The sequence below is a fragment of the Gekko japonicus genome, unplaced genomic scaffold, assembly GCF_001447785.1.
Source record: "Gekko japonicus isolate JY-2015 unplaced genomic scaffold, Gekko_japonicus_V1.1 scaffold337, whole genome shotgun sequence".
Taxonomy (NCBI): Eukaryota; Metazoa; Chordata; class Lepidosauria; order Squamata; family Gekkonidae; genus Gekko; species Gekko japonicus.
In genome coordinates, this window is record NW_015175365.1 from 540,423 (window position 1) to 561,512 (window position 21,090).

Consider the following 21,090-nt stretch of genomic DNA (forward strand, 5'->3'; position numbering starts at 1 on the left):
CTCCATTCTATTTATTAACCATACTGGCAAACCCATGGATTTTGATAGTACTTTCCATAATCTGTAGCGTACAGTCTGTATGACCTTGATTTAAATAAGTTCTAAGCATTCTGAAAAGACTTAACTTGCTTTACTCTCCTTTTCAGTTTATTTTGACACGTTTCCTTATTTTTTTAAGAAGCACTCTGATCTGAAAGAAAAGGTAGATTGTGACCCTGGTCACACGGCAAAGTTGCCGCGGGAGAGGCACAGGAGTCCCGCGGATTTGGGAAGCGCAGTGCTCCCGTGGCGAACCCGTGGCTCCCCGCCGAAGGTGCGGAGTTAAAAACTAGTACCTACGAGGTACTAGTTTCCTGAAACCGCGGGCCAAGGACGGGCATCTGATCGCGTTCCTGGTGGACTTACATGGCATCCGGCGCCTGCCGCTGTTTGTCTCCGCAGGTTGCGCAACAGCGCCCAACAGCGCATGCACACAAAGAGCGATTGCTAGTGCGATCGAGCGGCATGGCTTCTGTGCCGCGCTGCAGGATACCCGTCTGATCGACATTTCCCCCAAACCACGGGACCTCAACCAGGACGTGTGCTCGGGCGGCCGCACATTAGTTTCCTCCGGGGCAATTAGTCACGCCTCCCCCCCACGATATCCGGCCCGTGTGACTGGGGCCTTTGTTAGATTTCTGTGTGGCAACTTTCCTTTTACATATATGCTGATCATAACAGAACTGTGATAATTGCTCCCAAATGAAAACAATTTTGCGTCAAGTTCTAAGAAACAGGACCAGTGTGGTATAGTGATTAGAGTATTGGACTACGATGGAGGAGACCCAGGTTTGAGTCCCCCCGGAGAAAGAGGCAGGCTGTAAATGAAGTTAATATCCACAGTTGGAGGGTTGCCTCCCCTCTAGACGGTGAAGAACATAAGAGCAGTGGTGCACCTTAGCCTATTTGGTACCTGGGGGGGTAATTTTTAACACCCCCTACCCTACTTTTTTTTTGCTATCAAGTCACAGCTGACTTATGGTGACCCCTAACTTTTACTAACTAACACTAGCCAGAGCATCACAAAATAGTGATTGCAAGCTTCATCAGAGTGGATGTTAAGAAATACACTACTCCCTGAAGAAGGTGCCCCCATCCTCCATCATTTCCAACAGACTAGGGTCAAACCAGAGAATCTCTGCAGTAGAAACTGAAGGGTGGACATTTTTGTAAGCCCAGCAGAACCAGTACAATGTACAGAGAACCCTGCAATACTAGTGCAATCACAGAATGCCTAGCAGAATCCAGTGCCATTGTGGAAATGCCAGCTCAACAGGAGTGATGTCAAGCACAAAATCACAGAGTGCCCAGCAAACCCAGTCCCATTTGTGGCAATGCCAGCTGATGTCAAGCACACAGTCCAAGTGAAGGTTTTTTTGGAAGCCCAGCAGGTACTTCTAAGCCTACTGCTCATTAATTTCATTGAAGGCCCACGAGTTCTTGCATTGTGAGAAAGGGAGAAAAATACTTCTTTCTTTGCCTCCTCTATCCCATGCATAATTTTGTAAACCTCTATCATATCACCCCTCAGTCATAATTTCTCCAAGCTAAAGACCCTTTAGCTCTTTAACCTTTCTTCATAGGGAAGGTGTTCCATCCCCTTAATCATTTTCGTTGACCTTTTCTGCAGCTTTCCCAGTGCTGTAATATCTTTTTTGAGGTGCAGTGACCAGAACTGTACACAGTATTCCAAATGAGGCTGCACCATAGATTTGTACAGGGATAATATGATATTGGCTGATTTGTTTTCAATCAGTCCTATAATAAAAAAGCATTTGCTTTTTTAATTGCAGTCACACTCTGAGTCGACATCTTCAGTGAGTTGTCTACCAGGACTCTAAGGTCCTTTCTGCATTTGCCTGCCACTCCAGATTTTCTCAGTGTTCCAGTCAAGGCAATTTAAGTCCAGAGCAAAACAGCATCCAAATAACCCAGGGCAACAGCAGGCTGAAACCAGGCTGACCACTGAAGGGAGGTAACGTAATGCAGAATGGGGGGGGGAAACCTGGATTAAAAAGAAGGTTGAACCTGATTTTAGTGCAGAATTGCTCGGAGGACACTGCAGTGAACATGGATTAAAAGGCGAGTACAGAAGGGGCCTCAGACCTCTCTGCTGGTCAGTTACTGCCAGTTTGGACCCCATCAACTTCATAGTTAGGAGTTTTGGCTCCAATGTGCATTACTTTGCACTTGCCCAAGTTGAACCTTATTTGCCACACTGACTCCCACTTGCCCAACCTCTACAGATTGTTCTGGAGCGCCTCACAGTCCTCCCTGGTTCTCACTGCCCTGAACAACTTAGTGTCATCTCAGTAGGTGGTTTTCTGCTTCTAATGTATTTGAAGAAAGTTTTATTGTTGGTCTTTATGTTTTTTGCAGTATGTTTCTCACAGTCCCTTTTTGCCTGTCTGATCACCAACTTGCATTTTATTTGCCAAAACCAGCGCTCCCTTTATTTACCTCACTTGGGCTAGCCTTCCACAGCTTAAAGGAATCCTTCTTACATTTTACTGCTTCCATTACTTTGTTAACCATGCAGGCCTGTTTTTATGCCTATTTGTACATTTCCTAACTTGTAGTATACATTATATCTGTGCTTCCAGTATTGTAGTTTTAGTAGTCTCCAAACTTTCTGAAGCGATTTGACCCTCCTTACCTTTTCTTTCAGTTTCTTCTTCACAATCCCCCTCATTTGAGATAAATTACCCCTTCTAAAGTTGGTCTTTTTGAGCAACTCCCTGTTTACGTAAATGCTAAGCTTAATAGCATTATCGTCACTGGTTCCAGTTGGCGCTATCATGTTTACATCTCTTTCCAGGTCCTGAGCATTACTTAGGATCAAGTCCAGGATTGCCTTCCCCCTAGTATGTTCTGTGACCATCTGTTCCATGACACAGTTATTGAGAGTATCTAGAAACCCAATCTCTTTCTCCTGACTTGAACAGGAGACCCAATCAATATGTGGGTATCACCTATTATGACACAGTTAGCTGCTTTCCTTACTTCTTTTGCTGTTTTAAAACCACCCTCTAACCTTTGATCTGGTGGGCAATAACAAACTCCCAGACTTAAGCTTCCTTTTGGGCCCACTATTTCTACCCATATCATTTCTGTAAGAGAATCTATATCTCTTAGATTCTCAGTTTTACTGGATTGTATACACGCTCTGACATACAGAGCCACTCCACCTCCGACCCTTCCCATCTTCCTTCTGATATAATTTATATCCAGGAATCACTGTATCCCACTGATTATTCTCATCCCACCAAGTCTCTATGTTCAATCCCCACAATGTCTATGTTCTCCTCTGACATTAAACATTCCAGCTCCCCCATTTTACCTTAGACTCTTATAGCATTTGTATATAGACATCTATAATTTCCCAGACACGTTAGACCTGCAACCTTTCTCCTGTGGCCTATAGACCTTGTTAGGCAGTCAATATTGTTTGTCTCCCTCTTAGTAGTCAGTCCTAATCCATTTTCCTCTAGAACAGTAACAGCCACCCCTTTATCTTTTAGATACAAACCATCCCAAACCAGAGTCATTACATCTCCTGTCAGCTTCCCCCCAGGATTTAGTTTTAAAACTTCTCTGCCACCTTTTTGATTTTAAGTGCCAGCAGCCTGGTTCCTTCTTGGTAGAAGTGGAGGCCATCTCTTTTGTACAGGTCCTGCTTGTTCCAAAGAGCATCCCAGTGCCTAACAAACTTAAACCCTTCCTCCCTACACCATTGTCTCATCCACCTATTAAGACTCCTAATTTGTGCCTGTCTAGCTGGCCCTGCGCTTGGAACAGGCAGCACTTCTGAGAAGGCTACCTTGGGGGTCCTGGCCTTGAGCCTCCTGTTTAGCAGCCTAAATTTTTCCTCCAGGACCACACAACTACATTTTCCCACATTGTTGGTGCCAACATGTACCACAACCACTGGCTCCTCCCCAGCACTGTCTACCAGCCTATTGTACTAGGCAAGCAAGTCACCATGCAGTCACAATGTGGGTTTGCAACCCATCAATGTATTTGCTTAAGGATCAAATCACCAGCTACCAAGATTAACTCTTCCAATGCCCAGTGATTTATGATATTTAGTCCTTTATGATATCTTTGTGACTTCTAAGGTTGCCCTTTATAAACTTTGTCCCTTAGATTTCTTTCTCCATTACAAGGTCACCCTCAGAATTATTGCTGATGCGTAATATTATGATCCCTACTATTAAGTTACTTTATTGGCCCATAGTTTCCCTATGTAAATGCAGCGGAATTTGCTGCTTTATAAGACTCCGTGCCTCCAACATACTAAGCTACACCACCTCAATACATTCTTCTCTGACATTTTAATGGAGTTTATATCCAGAGATAACAGCATCTCATTGATTTTCTCTATTCCAATGGGCCTTTGAAATGCCCACCAAAATAATCTATGTTTCTGTTTAGTCCCAAGCCATGTCAGCTTCCCTATTTTAGCTGAAAAGGTTGCAGCATTTACATACAAATACCTATACCTTGTTTTTCTCTCCACATGTTTTTGGGACACTGTACATACCAATGGAAGGAGCTGCGGTGGCTCAAGTGGTTAAGACGCTGAACTGCAGGCTGTGGAAGGTCAGTAGTTCAGCAGTTCAAGACCCGAGTTGCCGCATGACGGAGCGAGCTCCCGTCTCTAGTTCCAGCTCCTGCCAACCTAGCAGTTCGAAAGCAAGAAATTGCAAGTTAGATAAATAGGTACCACTTCAGTGGGAAGGTAACAGCATTCCGTGCGCCTTGGTGTTTAGTCATGCCAGCCATATGACCATGGAAAGGTCTTCAGACAGCACTGGTTCTTTGGCTTTGAAACGGAGACAAGCACCACAGCCCTAGAGTCGGACTCGACTGGCTTTCAAGCAAGGGAACCTTTACCTTTACCTTACATACCAATGGCCTTTCAGTCCCCTTAAATTACTGTCATTTATTTCCATATGTTCATTGCCAACTTCTAGCCTATCCTAGAACCCAGAAGAATTAATCATTCTGTGTATAACAGGGAAACCATGGGAGAAAGGCAGTTGTTTCATCATCTAGAACCCCAGCTATAACAGCATGTGCAACTGATGGCAACTGTCTGGTGTGTAACCATATCTAGGGATTTTCAGAAAAGGTGCATATCCCCTCTCATCTGAATGAAACTGTCTAGGCAAAAGCTTATGTAGTGGAAGGAATAGTGAGACAATAGTAAAGATGTAATCTGGGTAACCACCCCCTCCCCTGCCACCCATGGTAATTATTGCTTGTTGATATTTAAAATGTTTCCTAAGACCAAATATGTGTTTACTTTAGTATGTTAATTGGCTGAGAACTGTTGGTATGCAAGGGCATCTGGAGATCAAAGGAGCCTGACTGACAGACATGGTTCATGAGCTGTGAACAAAAAGGAAGAGGTGCTTAACATGGCTATTTAAAGATCTGGTAACAAAAAAGTAACTTCTTGCAAAATACACCACATCCTCTACGCCCCCCCCCCTGCACAGATACTCAAAAGGAAGAAAGCCATCACAGGGGTTCAGTAAATGCCCTGAGGCTTTTAAAATGTATTTGAACTTTTCAAAGTGATTTCAGCACATTCTTTGTCTAAGAGAGCATCCCTTTCCTGCTAGCAGTTTGTAACAGAAATAGGAAGAAGGCAGACACTTATTAGGAATGAGAGCAGTTGTGAAAGTCACACTTTCAAGCCATTGAAAAACATAACCACCACCCCTCCAATAAATAAGAGCAAGATATACATCATTGTATAATTAGAACTAAGAAAAAACTTGAAAAATGTGCAAGGGTCAGGTCCTGTAATAAGTAACTGAAATCTGAGAGAAAAGAAAACAACTGGAGAAATGAGAGCCTGTGTGCCTTGTTGCTGATGTTTGGATTATTGTTGACATCTGGGTTTAGTAGGGGAGAGGCTGGTGTTGATACTAATTCCAGTATCTTGAGACCCAAAATAACTTGGTATTATCAGGGACAGAGATGATGGTGGATTATGAGGCTTTGAAAAAAAGGCTTGGTTCTTGTTTTGTTTTTCCTCCTAAATGTAGGACAAACAATGACTCAAGTGTCTGAGTGTGACGGGCTGAAGAAAATCATGCTGCATCTTAGCTTGTCTCTGGGTTTAGCATGGCGAAAATGTATGTTTCTGTTCCGTTGAAAATCTTGCAACCTATTATTTTAAGAGATGATTTAAGAGCCATGTAAATATGCTTTTTGATGTGGTGCAATCCTGCCTCCTTACCCATTGAGAACTTCCCCTTCCACCGTGCAAGCCAATGTGATTTATTACAAAACGGTCGTTTCTTAACACCCCCCCCCCCCGAATTTTAAACCTCACAGGTTTTGCCGTGTGTCGTCTACGCCCACCAGCCCTCGATTACAATGTGGCTGCTGTGGTTTCAGGCAACTTAAATCTGCATGAAACGTACATGTCTTTCCACGTTGCACCGTTACTCGTTTTGTTTAAACTGGGGAGGAGGAAGAGATGAAAAAAATGGCCAGTGCTGCACCCGCTTAAGCACACCCTTAACGTGAAAAGCTGGCTCTTTGCATGTGCAGCTGCATTTCTTGAATGACTGAAGGGAAATCATAGAGGAAGGAGCTGCTTTGGAAGGAGGGGGGGGGTCAACTTGGTGCTTGACGCGCCAGATGTGAGGCCTGCGTGCCCCTTGCGCCTCCCTGGCTGCACTGGTGTGGTCGCGCTGCTCTCGCCCTGTGCGAATGGAGCAGATATGATGAGTTAGCTGGTTGCCATGGCGAGGAGCCTCGTCACGTGGCCCGAGAGCTGCTCCCGGCTGTTTGACGTCAGCGGCCAGAGAGGAAAGGGGAGGGGGTGCGAGGGAGACGGACAGAATCCGTAGCGAAGGAGCAGACGAGCCCGGCGACCCAGAGCGCGAGCCCGCCCCTGCTTCTCCACACCGGGTGAGGGCTGCTTGCCTGTCGGGAGCGCTCCAATGCCTGGACCTACCCAAGCGCTGTCCCCAAATGGCGAGAACAACAACGACATCATCCAGGACAACGGCACCATCATCCCTTTCAGGAAGCACACGGTGCGAGGGGAGCGTTCCTACAGGTAACCAGCAGCTCCCTTTCTCTCGGGGCTCCGCTGGGCGGGCACGCGCGCGCACGCACACACACACACACACACACACACCCGGGCATGGGAAACTACAGCAGAGCGGGGTGGAGAGGAGCAGGGGGAGGCTTGCAGGCGGTTGCATAACAAAAACAGCGGCGCTTTAAACCGAATCTGGCGCGGCTCCCTCTCTCAAGCATGCGGCGTGGTCTAGCTGGTCGAGCCTTTGGCATTGTCCAGATGACAAAACAGCTCGTGAATAGACTCCCTCTGTCTTGTAAGGGCTTGACTTCCTCCCTCCCTCCCTTTGCTTTGCATTTTGAGAAGCAAGCCGCCTTGTACAGAAAGATTCAGACTGCAACGCTGCTCTCCGCTTGCATTTTTGCAGCGGGACCGGGGAAGAGAAGAAGGTTGGTGACGAGAAGAAAGGGGAGGGGGAAAGGGGGCTTGTGGCAGTGTGGAAGGGAAAATGGAATCCTCTAGATTAAACTGCAGTCTGCGATGCTAAACCGCCAGATTGATGGAGCTTTGTAAGATTTGCGCAGCCTGATTGGCGGAAAGGTTGACAGCAGAGGTCAGGGTTTCAGGCGTACACTCCAAAATTGCCTCCCCCGAATCTTGGGTTTGGAAACAAGGTGGGCTGTACAGCAGGTTCCGAAAGGGCATAGCACCTTGTCTGCGCATGTCGACTATGCCGCCTTACAGGGAACACTGACCTTCTTCTCCCTTATTGATGTGCTACGTTTCCATTGCATTCCTTGCTTGTGAAGAAAGAGGAGGAGGATGGTGGCTAGGTTCTTTGTCACAGTTCTGAGCGTTTTTTGATTAATGGCTGGGCATGTACCTTTGGGCAGCAGGGTCCCCCCCCCTTTCCTTGCATTAACATATCTGACAATATGTTCCCCAAGATAAGCTTATTAAGATCGTTGGTTTGCACAGTTCAGTACCGATAACAATAGAACTGTGAATGCAACTGGACTGGAGGGCTTCTTTTCAGCTTCCTGCTTTCAAACACAAGAATAATAAAATGCAATCATACATGTCTTCATTGTGTTTCCGCCCAATTCCCCTCCCTCACCCTAGAATCATTCCCCCCCCCCCAGCTCATACTGTCGAGCAGCTGCAGGAAATGAAACTGTCCCTAAAACCGTTGCAAAAATATTTGGCAAAGCTATGTTGTGTAGTGAAATGTAGCACTGGAACAAAAAGAAGCAACTGCGTTTGCTCCTATGAGTATTGTATAGCCTATTTTAGATGGATATTGTTTAGGAGTAGTACTGCTGTGTTTGCTATCAGCTCATTTAAACAGACCTGACTCTGGGATTGTTATTTTTTTTAACCTTTTTTTCATTTGGTGAAGTGACAATAACATTTGAAATATTTGTTGAATTAAAGGGTTTTTTCTCCCTCCTAGAATAACCTATACACATTTAGTCTGTACTACTTGAGTTTCCTAGGCCTTTATAGCTGTTCAATAAATTTCTTAATTATTTTTCTTTTTACTGATTTTGAAAATTACATGTATAGTGTTAGTTGGAAATGGCAATGTGGAATGAGGATTTTGACACCAATCCTTTCAGTTGATTTTGTTTATCCTTTCCTTTAAAAAAATCTTACTAGTAGGAATCCAGAAGATGTAGTTTCCTAGATATACCTTTCTCTTTTCTTCTGGGCCTGTTCCTCTGAGAAAAACTGACATTCATCTTTCTTTTTGTGTGTAAAATAAGATCAGGTCACAAACATAACAACCCTGTAGGGTTTTCAAGGCAACAGACTAACAGAGGTAGTTGGCCATTGCCTTCCTCTGCATAGCAACTCTGGAATTCTTTGGTGGACTTCCATCCAAATACTAACTAGAGCAGATCCTGCTTAACTTCTGAGATCTGATATCAGGCTAGCTTGGGCTCATCCAGGTCAGGGTACATCTTTCTTATTAAAACATAAAATTGTTGATTAAAAGTGGTTAATCACATGTGTTAGAAAAAAATGAAGATTTAGTATTTGTTTATGCATTGCTCAACATAGTTCATTGGATCAGTTCCATCTGTTTTTTAAGTGTGTGTATATCTGGCACAATGTACAGTTCAATAGAACTCAAGTTATTATTTAATCTGCATAATATGCAGATAACAGATAAACTTGCCCAGTTCTTAATGTTGCAGTAGGAATCCTTCGTAATTGGGATAAAAATTTATTTTATTTTTATTTTATTTATTCCATTTATACCCTGCCCTCCCCCCCAAAGCAGGCTCAGGACGGCTTACAAAGGCTGTAACAATGGAATCAGGGCATGGGCTCTGTATTTCTCAAGTATTGTTAATGATCTTTAGTGATAATGTTGTTGGTTTTAATGGTGGTGGCTCCTTAACCAAAAGCCTGGTGGAAGAGCTTCGTTTTGTAGGCTCTGCGGAACTGTAAAAGGTCCTACAGGGCCCTGATCTCTTCCAGGAGCTCATTCCACCAGTACGGAGCCGCCACCAAGAAGGCCCTGTCCCTGGTTGTTGCCATTCTGACGTCTTTGGGGCCCAGGAGGGTCAATCAATTTTGAGACCCTGAATGCAGTGCTCACTGGGGTACATATGGGGAAAGGTGGTCCCTCAGGTATGTTCGCCCCTGACCATATAGGGCTTTAAAGGTAAGAACCAGCTCCTTGAAGCGAATTCTGAATGCTGTTGGCAGCCAGTGTAGTGCCTTTAGCACAGGCTGGATGTGTTCCCGCATAGGGAGACCCATCAAGAGCCTGGCCGCCGCATTTTGCAGTAGCTGCAGCTTCTGGATTTGCGACAAAGGCAGCCCCATGTAGAGAGCGTTACAGTAGTCAAGTCTTGAGGTGACCATCACATGGATCACTGTTGCCAAGTCATCACGGTCGAGGAAGGGAACCAGCTGCTTGATCAGCCGAAGATGGTAGAAGGCTGACAGCAGTGTTTGCTACCTGAGCCTCCATTGTTAGGGAGGTGTCCCAAGAGCACTCCCAAACTCCTAGCCTCTGGCGCTGGCACCAACAGCGCCCATCGAAGGTTGGGATGGGATCCCTACCCTCGGACCGCCCCGACTCAGGCACAGGACCTCTGTCTTCGTTGGATTCAATTTCATTCGGCTCAGTCTAAGCCAATGAGCCATGGCTTGTAACGCCTGGTCCAGATCTTCTGGTTTAGAGTCAGACTGGCCGCCCAACAATAGATAGAGCTGGGTGTCATCCGCATATTGGTGACATCCCAGCCCATGCCTCCGGGCAATCTGGGCAAGGGGGCGCATATAGATATTAAATAGCATCGGGGAGAGCACTGCCCCTTGAGGCATTCCACAGTTCAGTGGGTGCCTGCAGGATAGCTGTTCCCCTAACCTTTGTCCCTGACCTCAGAGAAAGGAGGCAAGCCATTGTAAGGCAGACCCCTGAACTCCTGTGTTGGCAAGACGGTGGATCAGTAACTGATGGTCGACTGTGTCCAACAGCAGCAGCACTGCCGAACTGCCCCGATCCAGATACCTCCAGAGGTCATCCATGAGGGTGACCAGTGCTGTCTCTGTCCCATGGCCTGGGCGAAAACCGGACTGGAAGGGATCTAAGATGGAAGCATCATCCAAAAAGCTCTGTAGCTGAATTGCCACAGCCCTCTCTATTATTTTGCCCAGATAGGGCAGATTGGAGACTGGCTAGTAATTTGCCAATTCATCTGGGTCCAGAGATGGTTTTCAAGAGAGGGCAATACCCTAGTGAAAATACAGAGTTTCATTTAGAAAGTTCTGGTTGCCAAAATATTCCAAAACTATGTTGTGTAGAACTCGTTGAGATGGCATTTATTCCATGATAAGGATTAACTGCAGACGTTCTTTTTGAGGCGTTTGATAATTTATTCCTGGATTTCCTGACTCACCAGTGCAGGATTCCCTTATCACAGCATTATTCAATGTACAGGATAGTGGTTGTTTACTTTATGTCTTATTTCCCTAATGTCAGATGGTTTTGGACAATGCTGAGTGTCGTTTCTAGCATGATGATTGGAGCAGGCTGATGGATACAGTGTTCTTGACTATCTGTCACATAATAAGTGAATTCAGATTATTCAATCTATTCTGGATGGGGAAATGTTAAATTATTATAATCATCAACATTTTTATTTATAGTCTGCCTTTCTTACTGGGATTCAAGGTGGACTACAAGTATGATAAAATAAAAACTTTTCAGTCAATCGGTAAGCAAATTACAAAATAAAACAACATTTGAATCGAACAGCAATGATTCCTGGCCAGGGATTCTAGAATGGGGGAAAATAACAAGAACAATACATATCTGTTTAAGGCAACAAGACAATCAATATAAGAAAAAGCTTTATCCCTAATAAAAGTCACTAGCTGAGCAGATACATTATACGGCAGCTTTGCTCCTTCTATGAGCACGCCCTCCTGAATAAATCTGTTTGGGGCATTTTGCAAAATGATAGAAGCGTGGACGCCTTCCTAATAACCTCAGGCAGACCATTTCATAATGTGGGAACTACCGCAGGAAATGCGCATGAATGGGCAGTTTTTGATTTACCTGCTTGCTGGGTGGAACCTTAAGAAGAGCTGTTGCAACAGAACATAATAGGGAAGTGGTCCTGCAGGTATCTGAGTCTGGTGCCTTTAAAGGCCTTGATACCTAGAACATCAAATTCAGCTCGGTACCTGATCAGTGGAGTATCTGCAAAATGGGAGTGATATGCAGATTCTGCTTAGCACCAGGTAGTAGCAAGGTTGTGGTGTTCTGTACTAACTGGAGTTTGTATTTAAGGACCTACCCATGTAGAGTGCATTATAGTAGCTTAGCCTTGAGAGAACCATAGCATGGATCCGCATGGCCAGGTATGCAGTGTCAAGATAGGGGGTCATTTATCAAGCTAAGTGGAGTTGATGCAATGTATTTTTTGCAGCTGCATCATCTTGCTTCTCCAGCATTAAAGCTGGATCCAGTATCACCCCTAGTCTCCTTAGCCAAGTCAGCAAGAGTCAGATGGACCCCATCAAAAGTGAGGAGCACCATGTCAATTCCAAATCCATGAATAATCCAAAACCAAGGATGTGAAGGTGCTAGATAAGTCAGTTCATATTTCACCAGGGTGCATTCTTTGCAGCCACCATGAAATTGTCATTACCTCAGCTCTCGTGGTTCTCTGAAGTCTGCCAAGATCAACTGAGATGGAAGCCTCTTTATGAAAATGAACAAATATAGTAGCAATTTGTAATGCAGCAGGATACTATTAGACTACCATCAGACTGTTATTTCCTCTGTATTGATTTACGAAAGAAAACAGTGCACACAGCTCATCTGCTATACAATTGTTGTGCAACTAGTTGCAGTAATTTTGCTTTACTTTATTACTGGTACCTCCAAAATCCATTGATGAGAACAAGAACATAAGAACATAAGAGATGCCAATGTTGGATCAGGCCAAAGGCCCATCCAGTCCAATACTCTGTATCACACAGTGGCCAGAAATACCAGTGCCATCAGGAGGTCCACCAGTGGGGCCAGGACATTAGAAGCCATCCCACTGTTGACCCCCCCAAGCACCAAGATGACAGAGCATCACTTGCCCCAGAGTCCCTATCTATACCTTGTGGCTAATAGCCACTGATGGACCTCTGCTCCATATGCTTATTTAATTCCCTTTTGAAGCCGTCCATGCTTGTAGCCGCCAAGCGCTTCCACACACTCCCAGACCAGTTCTCCCACCAAAATCCTCAGCTGGATCCTCTCCGCTGAAAGCAAATAAAAAACCACTCACCCTTCTGTCTCCTGCTCCTGTTCCTGCTCAGAGCTCAGCTGGGTCTCCTCTGCCTCTGGCCAGGTGTTTCCTTAAATAGAGGCCTCCCCCAGCAGAGTGCTGGCAGCAGCTATTCAAATGCACCCAGGCACTCAATCACATGCAAAACAATGCCCCTTCCTTTTCCTCTCAATTGCAGTCAATCACAGTCAAACAATGCCCTTTCCTCTCTCAAGCAGCCAGGAATCTGCAAAAACTCCAAGCGCTTCCACACACTCCCAGACCAGTTCTCCCACCAAAATCCTCAGCTGGATCCTCTCCGCTGAAAGCAAATAAAAAACCACTCACCCTTCTGTCTCCTGCTCCTGTTCCTGCTCAGAGCTCAGCTGGGTCTCCTCTGCCTCTGGCCAGGTGTTTCCTTAAATAGAGGCCTCCCCCAGCAGAGTGCTGGCAGCAGCTATTCAAATGCACCCAGGCACTCAATCACATGCAAAACAATGCCCCTTCCTTTTCCTCTCAATTGCAGTCAATCACAGTCAAACAATGCCCTTTCCTCTCTCAAGCAGCCAGGAATCTGCAAAAACTCCAAGCGCTTCCACACACTCCCAGACCAGTTCTCCCACCAAAATCCTCAGCTGGATCCTCTCCGCTGAAAGCAAATAAAAAACCACTCACCCTTCTGTCTCCTGCTCCTGTTCCTGCTCAGAGCTCAGCTGGGTCTCCTCTGCCTCTGGCCAGGTGTTTCCTTAAATAGAGGCCTCCCCCAGCAGAGTGCTGGCAGCAGCTATTCAAATGCACCCAGGCACTCAATCACATGCAAAACAATGCCCCTTCCTTTTCCTCTCAATTGCAGTCAATCACAGTCAAACAATGCCCTTTCCTCTCTCAAGCAGCCAGGAATCTGCAAAAACTCCAAGCGCTTCCACACACTCCCAGACCAGTTCTCCCACCAAAATCCTCAGCTGGATCCTCTCCGCTGAAAGCAAATAAAAAACCACTCACCCTTCTGTCTCCTGCTCCTGTTCCTGCTCAGAGCTCAGCTGGGTCTCCTCTGCCTCTGGCCAGGTGTTTCCTTAAATAGAGGCCTCCCCCAGCAGAGTGCTGGCAGCAGCTATTCAAATGCACCCAGGCACTCAATCACATGCAAAACAATGCCCCTTCCTTTTCCTCTCAATTGCAGTCAATCACAGTCAAACAATGCCCTTTCCTCTCTCAAGCAGCCAGGAATCTGCAAAAACTCCAAGCGCTTCCACACACTCCCAGACCAGTTCTCCCACCAAAATCCTCAGCTGGATCCTCTCCGCTGAAAGCAAATAAAAAACCACTCACCCTTCTGTCTCCTGCTCCTGTTCCTGCTCAGAGCTCAGCTGGGTCTCCTCTGCCTCTGGCCAGGTGTTTCCTTAAATAGAGGCCTCCCCCAGCAGAGTGCTGGCAGCAGCTATTCAAATGCACCCAGGCACTCAATCACATGCAAAACAATGCCCCTTCCTTTTCCTCTCAATTGCAGTCAATCACAGTCAAACAATGCCCTTTCCTCTCTCAAGCAGCCAGGAATCTGCAAAAACTCCAAGCGCTTCCACACACTCCCAGACCAGTTCTCCCACCAAAATCCTCAGCTGGATCCTCTCCGCTGAAAGCAAATAAAAAACCACTCACCCTTCTGTCTCCTGCTCCTGTTCCTGCTCAGAGCTCAGCTGGGTCTCCTCTGCCTCTGGCCAGGTGTTTCCTTAAATAGAGGCCTCCCCCAGCAGAGTGCTGGCAGCAGCTATTCAAATGCACCCAGGCACTCAATCACATGCAAAACAATGCCCCTTCCTTTTCCTCTCAATTGCAGTCAATCACAGTCAAACAATGCCCTTTCCTCTCTCAAGCAGCCAGGAATCTGCAAAAACTCCAAGCGCTTCCACACACTCCCAGACCAGTTCTCCCACCAAAATCCTCAGCTGGATCCTCTCCGCTGAAAGCAAATAAAAAACCACTCACCCTTCTGTCTCCTGCTCCTGTTCCTGCTCAGAGCTCAGCTGGGTCTCCTCTGCCTCTGGCCAGGTGTTTCCTTAAATAGAGGCCTCCCCCAGCAGAGTGCTGGCAGCAGCTATTCAAATGCACCCAGGCACTCAATCACATGCAAAACAATGCCCCTTCCTTTTCCTCTCAATTGCAGTCAATCACAGTCAAACAATGCCCTTTCCTCTCTCAAGCAGCCAGGAATCTGCAAAAACTCCAAGCGCTTCCACACACTCCCAGACCAGTTCTCCCACCAAAATCCTCAGCTGGATCCTCTCCGCTGAAAGCAAATAAAAAACCACTCACCCTTCTGTCTCCTGCTCCTGTTCCTGCTCAGAGCTCAGCTGGGTCTCCTCTGCCTCTGGCCAGGTGTTTCCTTAAATAGAGGCCTCCCCCAGCAGAGTGCTGGCAGCAGCTATTCAAATGCACCCAGGCACTCAATCACATGCAAAACAATGCCCCTTCCTTTTCCTCTCAATTGCAGTCAATCACAGTCAAACAATGCCCTTTCCTCTCTCAAGCAGCCAGGAATCTGCAAAAACTCCAAGCGCTTCCACACACTCCCAGACCAGTTCTCCCACCAAAATCCTCAGCTGGATCCTCTCCGCTGAAAGCAAATAAAAAACCACTCACCCTTCTGTCTCCTGCTCCTGTTCCTGCTCAGAGCTCAGCTGGGTCTCCTCTGCCTCTGGCCAGGTGTTTCCTTAAATAGAGGCCTCCCCCAGCAGAGTGCTGGCAGCAGCTATTCAAATGCACCCAGGCACTCAATCACATGCAAAACAATGCCCCTTCCTTTTCCTCTCAATTGCAGTCAATCACAGTCAAACAATGCCCTTTCCTCTCTCAAGCAGCCAGGAATCTGCAAAAACTCCAAGCGCTTCCACACACTCCCAGACCAGTTCTCCCACCAAAATCCTCAGCTGGATCCTCTCCGCTGAAAGCAAATAAAAAACCACTCACCCTTCTGTCTCCTGCTCCTGTTCCTGCTCAGAGCTCAGCTGGGTCTCCTCTGCCTCTGGCCAGGTGTTTCCTTAAATAGAGGCCTCCCCCAGCAGAGTGCTGGCAGCAGCTATTCAAATGCACCCAGGCACTCAATCACATGCAAAACAATGCCCCTTCCTTTTCCTCTCAATTGCAGTCAATCACAGTCAAACAATGCCCTTTCCTCTCTCAAGCAGCCAGGAATCTGCAAAAACTCCAAGCGCTTCCACACACTCCCAGACCAGTTCTCCCACCAAAATCCTCAGCTGGATCCTCTCCGCTGAAAGCAAATAAAAAACCACTCACCCTTCTGTCTCCTGCTCCTGTTCCTGCTCAGAGCTCAGCTGGGTCTCCTCTGCCTCTGGCCAGGTGTTTCCTTAAATAGAGGCCTCCCCCAGCAGAGTGCTGGCAGCAGCTATTCAAATGCACCCAGGCACTCAATCACATGCAAAACAATGCCCCTTCCTTTTCCTCTCAATTGCAGTCAATCACAGTCAAACAATGCCCTTTCCTCTCTCAAGCAGCCAGGAATCTGCAAAAACTCCAAGCGCTTCCACACACTCCCAGACCAGTTCTCCCACCAAAATCCTCAGCTGGATCCTCTCCGCTGAAAGCAAATAAAAAACCACTCACCCTTCTGTCTCCTGCTCCTGTTCCTGCTCAGAGCTCAGCTGGGTCTCCTCTGCCTCTGGCCAGGTGTTTCCTTAAATAGAGGCCTCCCCCAGCAGAGTGCTGGCAGCAGCTATTCAAATGCACCCAGGCACTCAATCACATGCAAAACAATGCCCCTTCCTTTTCCTCTCAATTGCAGTCAATCACAGTCAAACAATGCCCTTTCCTCTCCCTCTCTCAATCAGCCAGGAATCTGCAACAACTCCAAGCGCTTCCCCACACTCCCAGACCAGTTCTCCCACCAATATCCTCAGCTGAATCCTCTCAGCTGAAAGCAAGTAAAAAACCACTCACCCCTCTGTCTCCTGCTCCTGCTCAGAGCTCAGCTGGGTCTCCTCTGCCTCTGGCAAGGTGCTTCCTTAAATAGAGGCCTCCCCCAGCAGAGGGCGGGCAGCAGCTATTCAAATGCACCCAGGCACTCAATCACATGCAAAACAATGCCCTTTCCTTTAATACTCGATTGCAGTCAATCACAGTCAAACAATGCCCTTTCCTCTCCCTCTCTCAATCATCCAGGAATCTGCAACAACTCCAAGCGCTTCCCCACACTCCCAGACCAGTTCTCCCACCAATATCCTCAGCTGAATCCTCTCAGCTGAAAGGAAGTAAAAAACCACTCATCCCTCTGTCTCCTGCTCCTGCTCAGAGCTCAGAGAGTTTAAAGATTGTAGAAAAGGTAGGTCAGTTTAAATAAAGATGATTTTTTAATTCATATAATTCTTGAAGAAGCTGTGGTTGCTAATTGTTTGCTGTAATTATTAAAGAAACATCAGTTTGCATTAGAGCTTCTATATTATCTATAACAAGTAAGCAATGCAGAGTATCTGACTGTGCATCGTAATGACTTTTGCTTTGCAGAATTTGCATCTGCTTAGTTTAAGACTCTCTTTTTAAAACTCTCTTGCTATGATATTTCTTCAAGGACACTAATTCAGATAATCCTCTAAATCATGGCTTGGAGGCACACTGACTTGTGTATTCCTTGGGTGTGGCTTTTCCCCCTCAATTCTGTTTCTCATTAATGACAGTATGTTGTGTTGCCTGAATTGGTGAACCATGGTTAGTCTTTGTTGTTCAAGGCATATGTGGGAAAGCATGGCTTCTGATATTGGTTTGGAGGCAAGCAGTGCTTGAATGACAGGAGAGCAGAGGGTCCTGCCCCCACCTCGTGATGTGTGCCCCCTTATCCATTGTTTTAGAAAGCACCAGGAGGGATATGATTTGTCCCCCACCTTCATTTAAGCCCCCCCCCCATGGTCCACTATCTGGATCGCCTTGCCATGTCTCTCTGTAGCTATGTGCCTGCTCTGGAGGATGGTCTTAGCTCTGCCTTGCTTTGATCACTGTCTGACCCCAAGTAGGGCTTTTTATTCAGCTGGCTACTACCTGTCCATCCCCCTCTCCCATACAACACATGTTCCCTCAAGTCCACCATCAGAATCTGTTATCACAAGAACTCCCTCTGCCCCAGAATCTATGACATACACTGGCTGAGGGAACTTTCCCGCCAAGTGGAAAGTGCCTCACTAACTGCCTTAAAACTTCCCTTCTATTTAGAGCAATGCCAGGATCCCACAGAATCCTAGCACCGAGTTGAGCTGTGCATAGACTTGAACTCTAGCAGGGTGAATGGTCAGAAAAGAGTTAGGGAAATCCACCTTAAGCCTTTGCTGTAGGGGACAGGGGCAGAATGGCTGCCTGAGCAGAAAGCCTAGCAGCTGGACTGTTTACTTGCAACAAAACTTGCCTGGAAATTCTGTAGGCTTGATGTTATTTTGTGACAGTGTAGGGACAGACTGGGGCAGAGACTTCACTGGCCCGCAGGGGTTTGATTAGTGAAAGGACTAATCCACTGTTTATCAGTTTGGTGTAGTGGTTAAGTGTGTGGACTCTAATCTGGGAGAACCGGGTTTGATTCCCCACTCCTCCACTTGCACCTGGCTGGATGACCTTGGGCAAGCCGTAGCTCTGACAAGAGCTGTTCTTGAAAAGGAGCAGTTTCTGTCAAGAGCTCTCTCAGCCCCACCTACCTCACAGGGTGTCTGTTGTGGGGAGGGGAAGGGAAAGGAGTTTGTAAGCCGCTCTGAGACACCTTTGGGTAGTGACGGGCGGGGTATAAATCCAGTCTCCTCTTTTTCTCCTTCACATCATTGCTGTGCCATCTGCCCTTTATCTGTTCCTGTGGATGGATGTCCTGTTGGGTGAGCCCAGTAATTCCCTTTCTGGACTATCGCCTCTCACAAGCTTAGTTAGAACAAATGGAAGAGAGCTAGTGTTACAGATTGGAGATGCAGTTGGTAATGGGAATAAACTCTCAAATTCGTGATAACATAAGTCTCTCACTTGCAGTGCTTTTGAACAGGAATACCCAGTTGTTAGTCTTTGTACAGTTTGTGGTCTGAAGTGGTCTGAAGTGAAAAGGGCAAAAGATTGCCAAGCTCTTGAGTACTATGCATATGCCCTTGTAAACCTGGCTCTTAGTGATCAGCAGTCCCGGAGGCATCCTCTTGAGTGTGGGGCGCCTCAGGGGTCAGTGCTGTCCCCGATGTTATTTAACATCTACATGCGCCCCCTCGCCCAGATTGCCCGGAGCTATGGGCTTGGGTGTCATCAATATGCAGATGACACCCAGCTCTATCTGATGCTGGGCGGCCAGTCGGACTCCAGTCCTGATGACCTTCATAGGGCGTTGCAAGCCGTGGCTGGTTGGTCCTCCTGGGCCTGAGTCGGATCGGTTTGGGGTTGGGGCTCCCTCTCCCGACCTTTGACGGGGTGCCTTTGGTGCCGGTGCCGAGGGTTAGGAGTTTGAGGGTGCTCCTGAACTCCTCTTTAACGATGGAGGTCCAGGTGGCAGCCACTGTCAAGTCAGCCATCTACCATCTACGGCTCTCACAACAGTTGGTTCCCTACCTGGATCGTGATGGCCTGGCCACAGTGATCCATGTGATGGTCACCTTGAGGTTAGACTACTGCAACGCTCTCTACATGGGGCTGCCTTTGTTGCAGATCCGGAAGCTGCAGCTAGTGCAGAATGCAGCAGCCAGGCTGCTGATGGGTCTCACTAGGTGGGACCATATCCAGCCTGTGCTGAAGGCACTGCACTGGCTGCCAATAGCGTACTGGATCCGTTTCAGAGTGCTGGTTCTTACCTTTAAAGCCCTATATGGCCAGGGTCCGGCTTACCTGAGGGACTGCCTTTCCCCATATGTTCCCCCAAGGGCACTATGGTCAGGGGGGCAACATCTGTTGGTTATCCCAGCCCCCAAGGTAGTTAAATATGCTGCAACCAGGGTCAGGGCTTTTTTGGTGGTGGCCCCTACTTGGTGGAATGAGCTCCCGGAGGAGATCAGGCCCCTGCGGGACCTTATGCAGTTCCACAGGGCCTGTAGGATGGAGCTCTTCCGCCAGGCTTTCGAGTAGGGACTGCCACTGCCATTGTATCACCACCGTATTAACATCATGAGGCGCACTGGCCCTGATCTCCTCCGGGAGCTCATTCCACCAGGTAGGAGCCGCCACCGAAAAGGACCTGGCCCCTGTGGCAGCAAGCCTGGCCTCTTTAGGGCCCGGGGTCACTAGGCGGTGTTGTGACCCTGACCGAAGTGCTCTTTGGGGCCCGTATGGGGAAAGGCGGTCCCTCAGGTATGCTGGACCCTGGCCATGTAGGGCTTTAAAGGTAAGCACCAGCACTTTGAAGCAAATCTGGAATGCTATAGGCAGCCAGTGCAGCGCTTTCAGTTCAGGCTGGATGTGATCCCATTTAGGCGCCCCCACTACCAGCCTGGCCGCCGCATTCTGCACCAGCTGCAGCCTCCGAATTTGTGAAAAAGGCAGCCCCATGTAGAGAGCGTTTACAGTAGTCTAGCCCCGAGGTAACCGTCGCATGGATCACTGTGGCCAGGTCGTCGCGGCTAAGGAAGGGGACCAACTGCCGCACCAGCCGTAGATGATAAAAGGCTACTTTGGCAGTGGCCGCCACCTGGGCCTCCATCGTTAACATAAATAAGACTAGGGAGATCTAGATCTCAATCCTCATTCAGCTATGATGAAGCTCAGTGGGTGGCCTTGGGCCAAGTAAGTCTTTCAGTCTGCCCTACCTCATATGGTTATTGTGAAGCTAAAATGGAGGTGGAAAGAGTCATATATACCACCCTGAGTTCCCTGAAGAAAGGTTTGAATAAATATGTAAATAAACAAATAGTTAATGGGCAGATTGATGGCTTTTATAGGATAGTGACAGCTTTTGGTTGATAGTCTAAATAGTCACAGTTTGCCTAATAATGAATTTATTTGTTTAAAATATTTTATGCTGCCTTCTTACCCTAGTAGAGTCCACAAGGTAGTAAACATTTAAAAAAATTAGAGCCATTAAAATACAGTTAAAAATTATAAAATAATTCAATTAAAACACATAAACAAACAACACCAGAAGGATGGCCAGTAAGAGCTATTGGGGGCATGCCAGACAAAAGTCTTCACTTTTATATGCATGTAATGTAATAACATGCATTTGTAATATACGTGACCCATTATATTTATGAACAATAGTTGACAAAAAAT

The 21,090-nt window shown here is 47.0% G+C and overlaps 1 protein-coding gene across 2 annotated transcripts in view; it reads left to right on the top strand.

Annotated features, from left to right (window-relative positions):
* The window catches only part of MAPRE2 (microtubule associated protein RP/EB family member 2), a 128,955-nt gene that overhangs the window by 23,550 nt on the left and 84,315 nt on the right, over positions 1-21,090 (top strand). Inside the window, exon 1 of one of the 2 annotated variants that reach the window (XM_015425459.1) lies at positions 6,870-7,123. The exons of the other annotated variant lie outside the window; for it this stretch is intronic. Coding sequence (XP_015280945.1) covers positions 7,005-7,123 — 119 coding nt within the window. The 5' untranslated portion in view covers positions 6,870-7,004. Of the gene's footprint in view, positions 1-6,869; positions 7,124-21,090 lie in introns of those variants that run through there. 2 annotated transcript variants of the gene reach the window in all.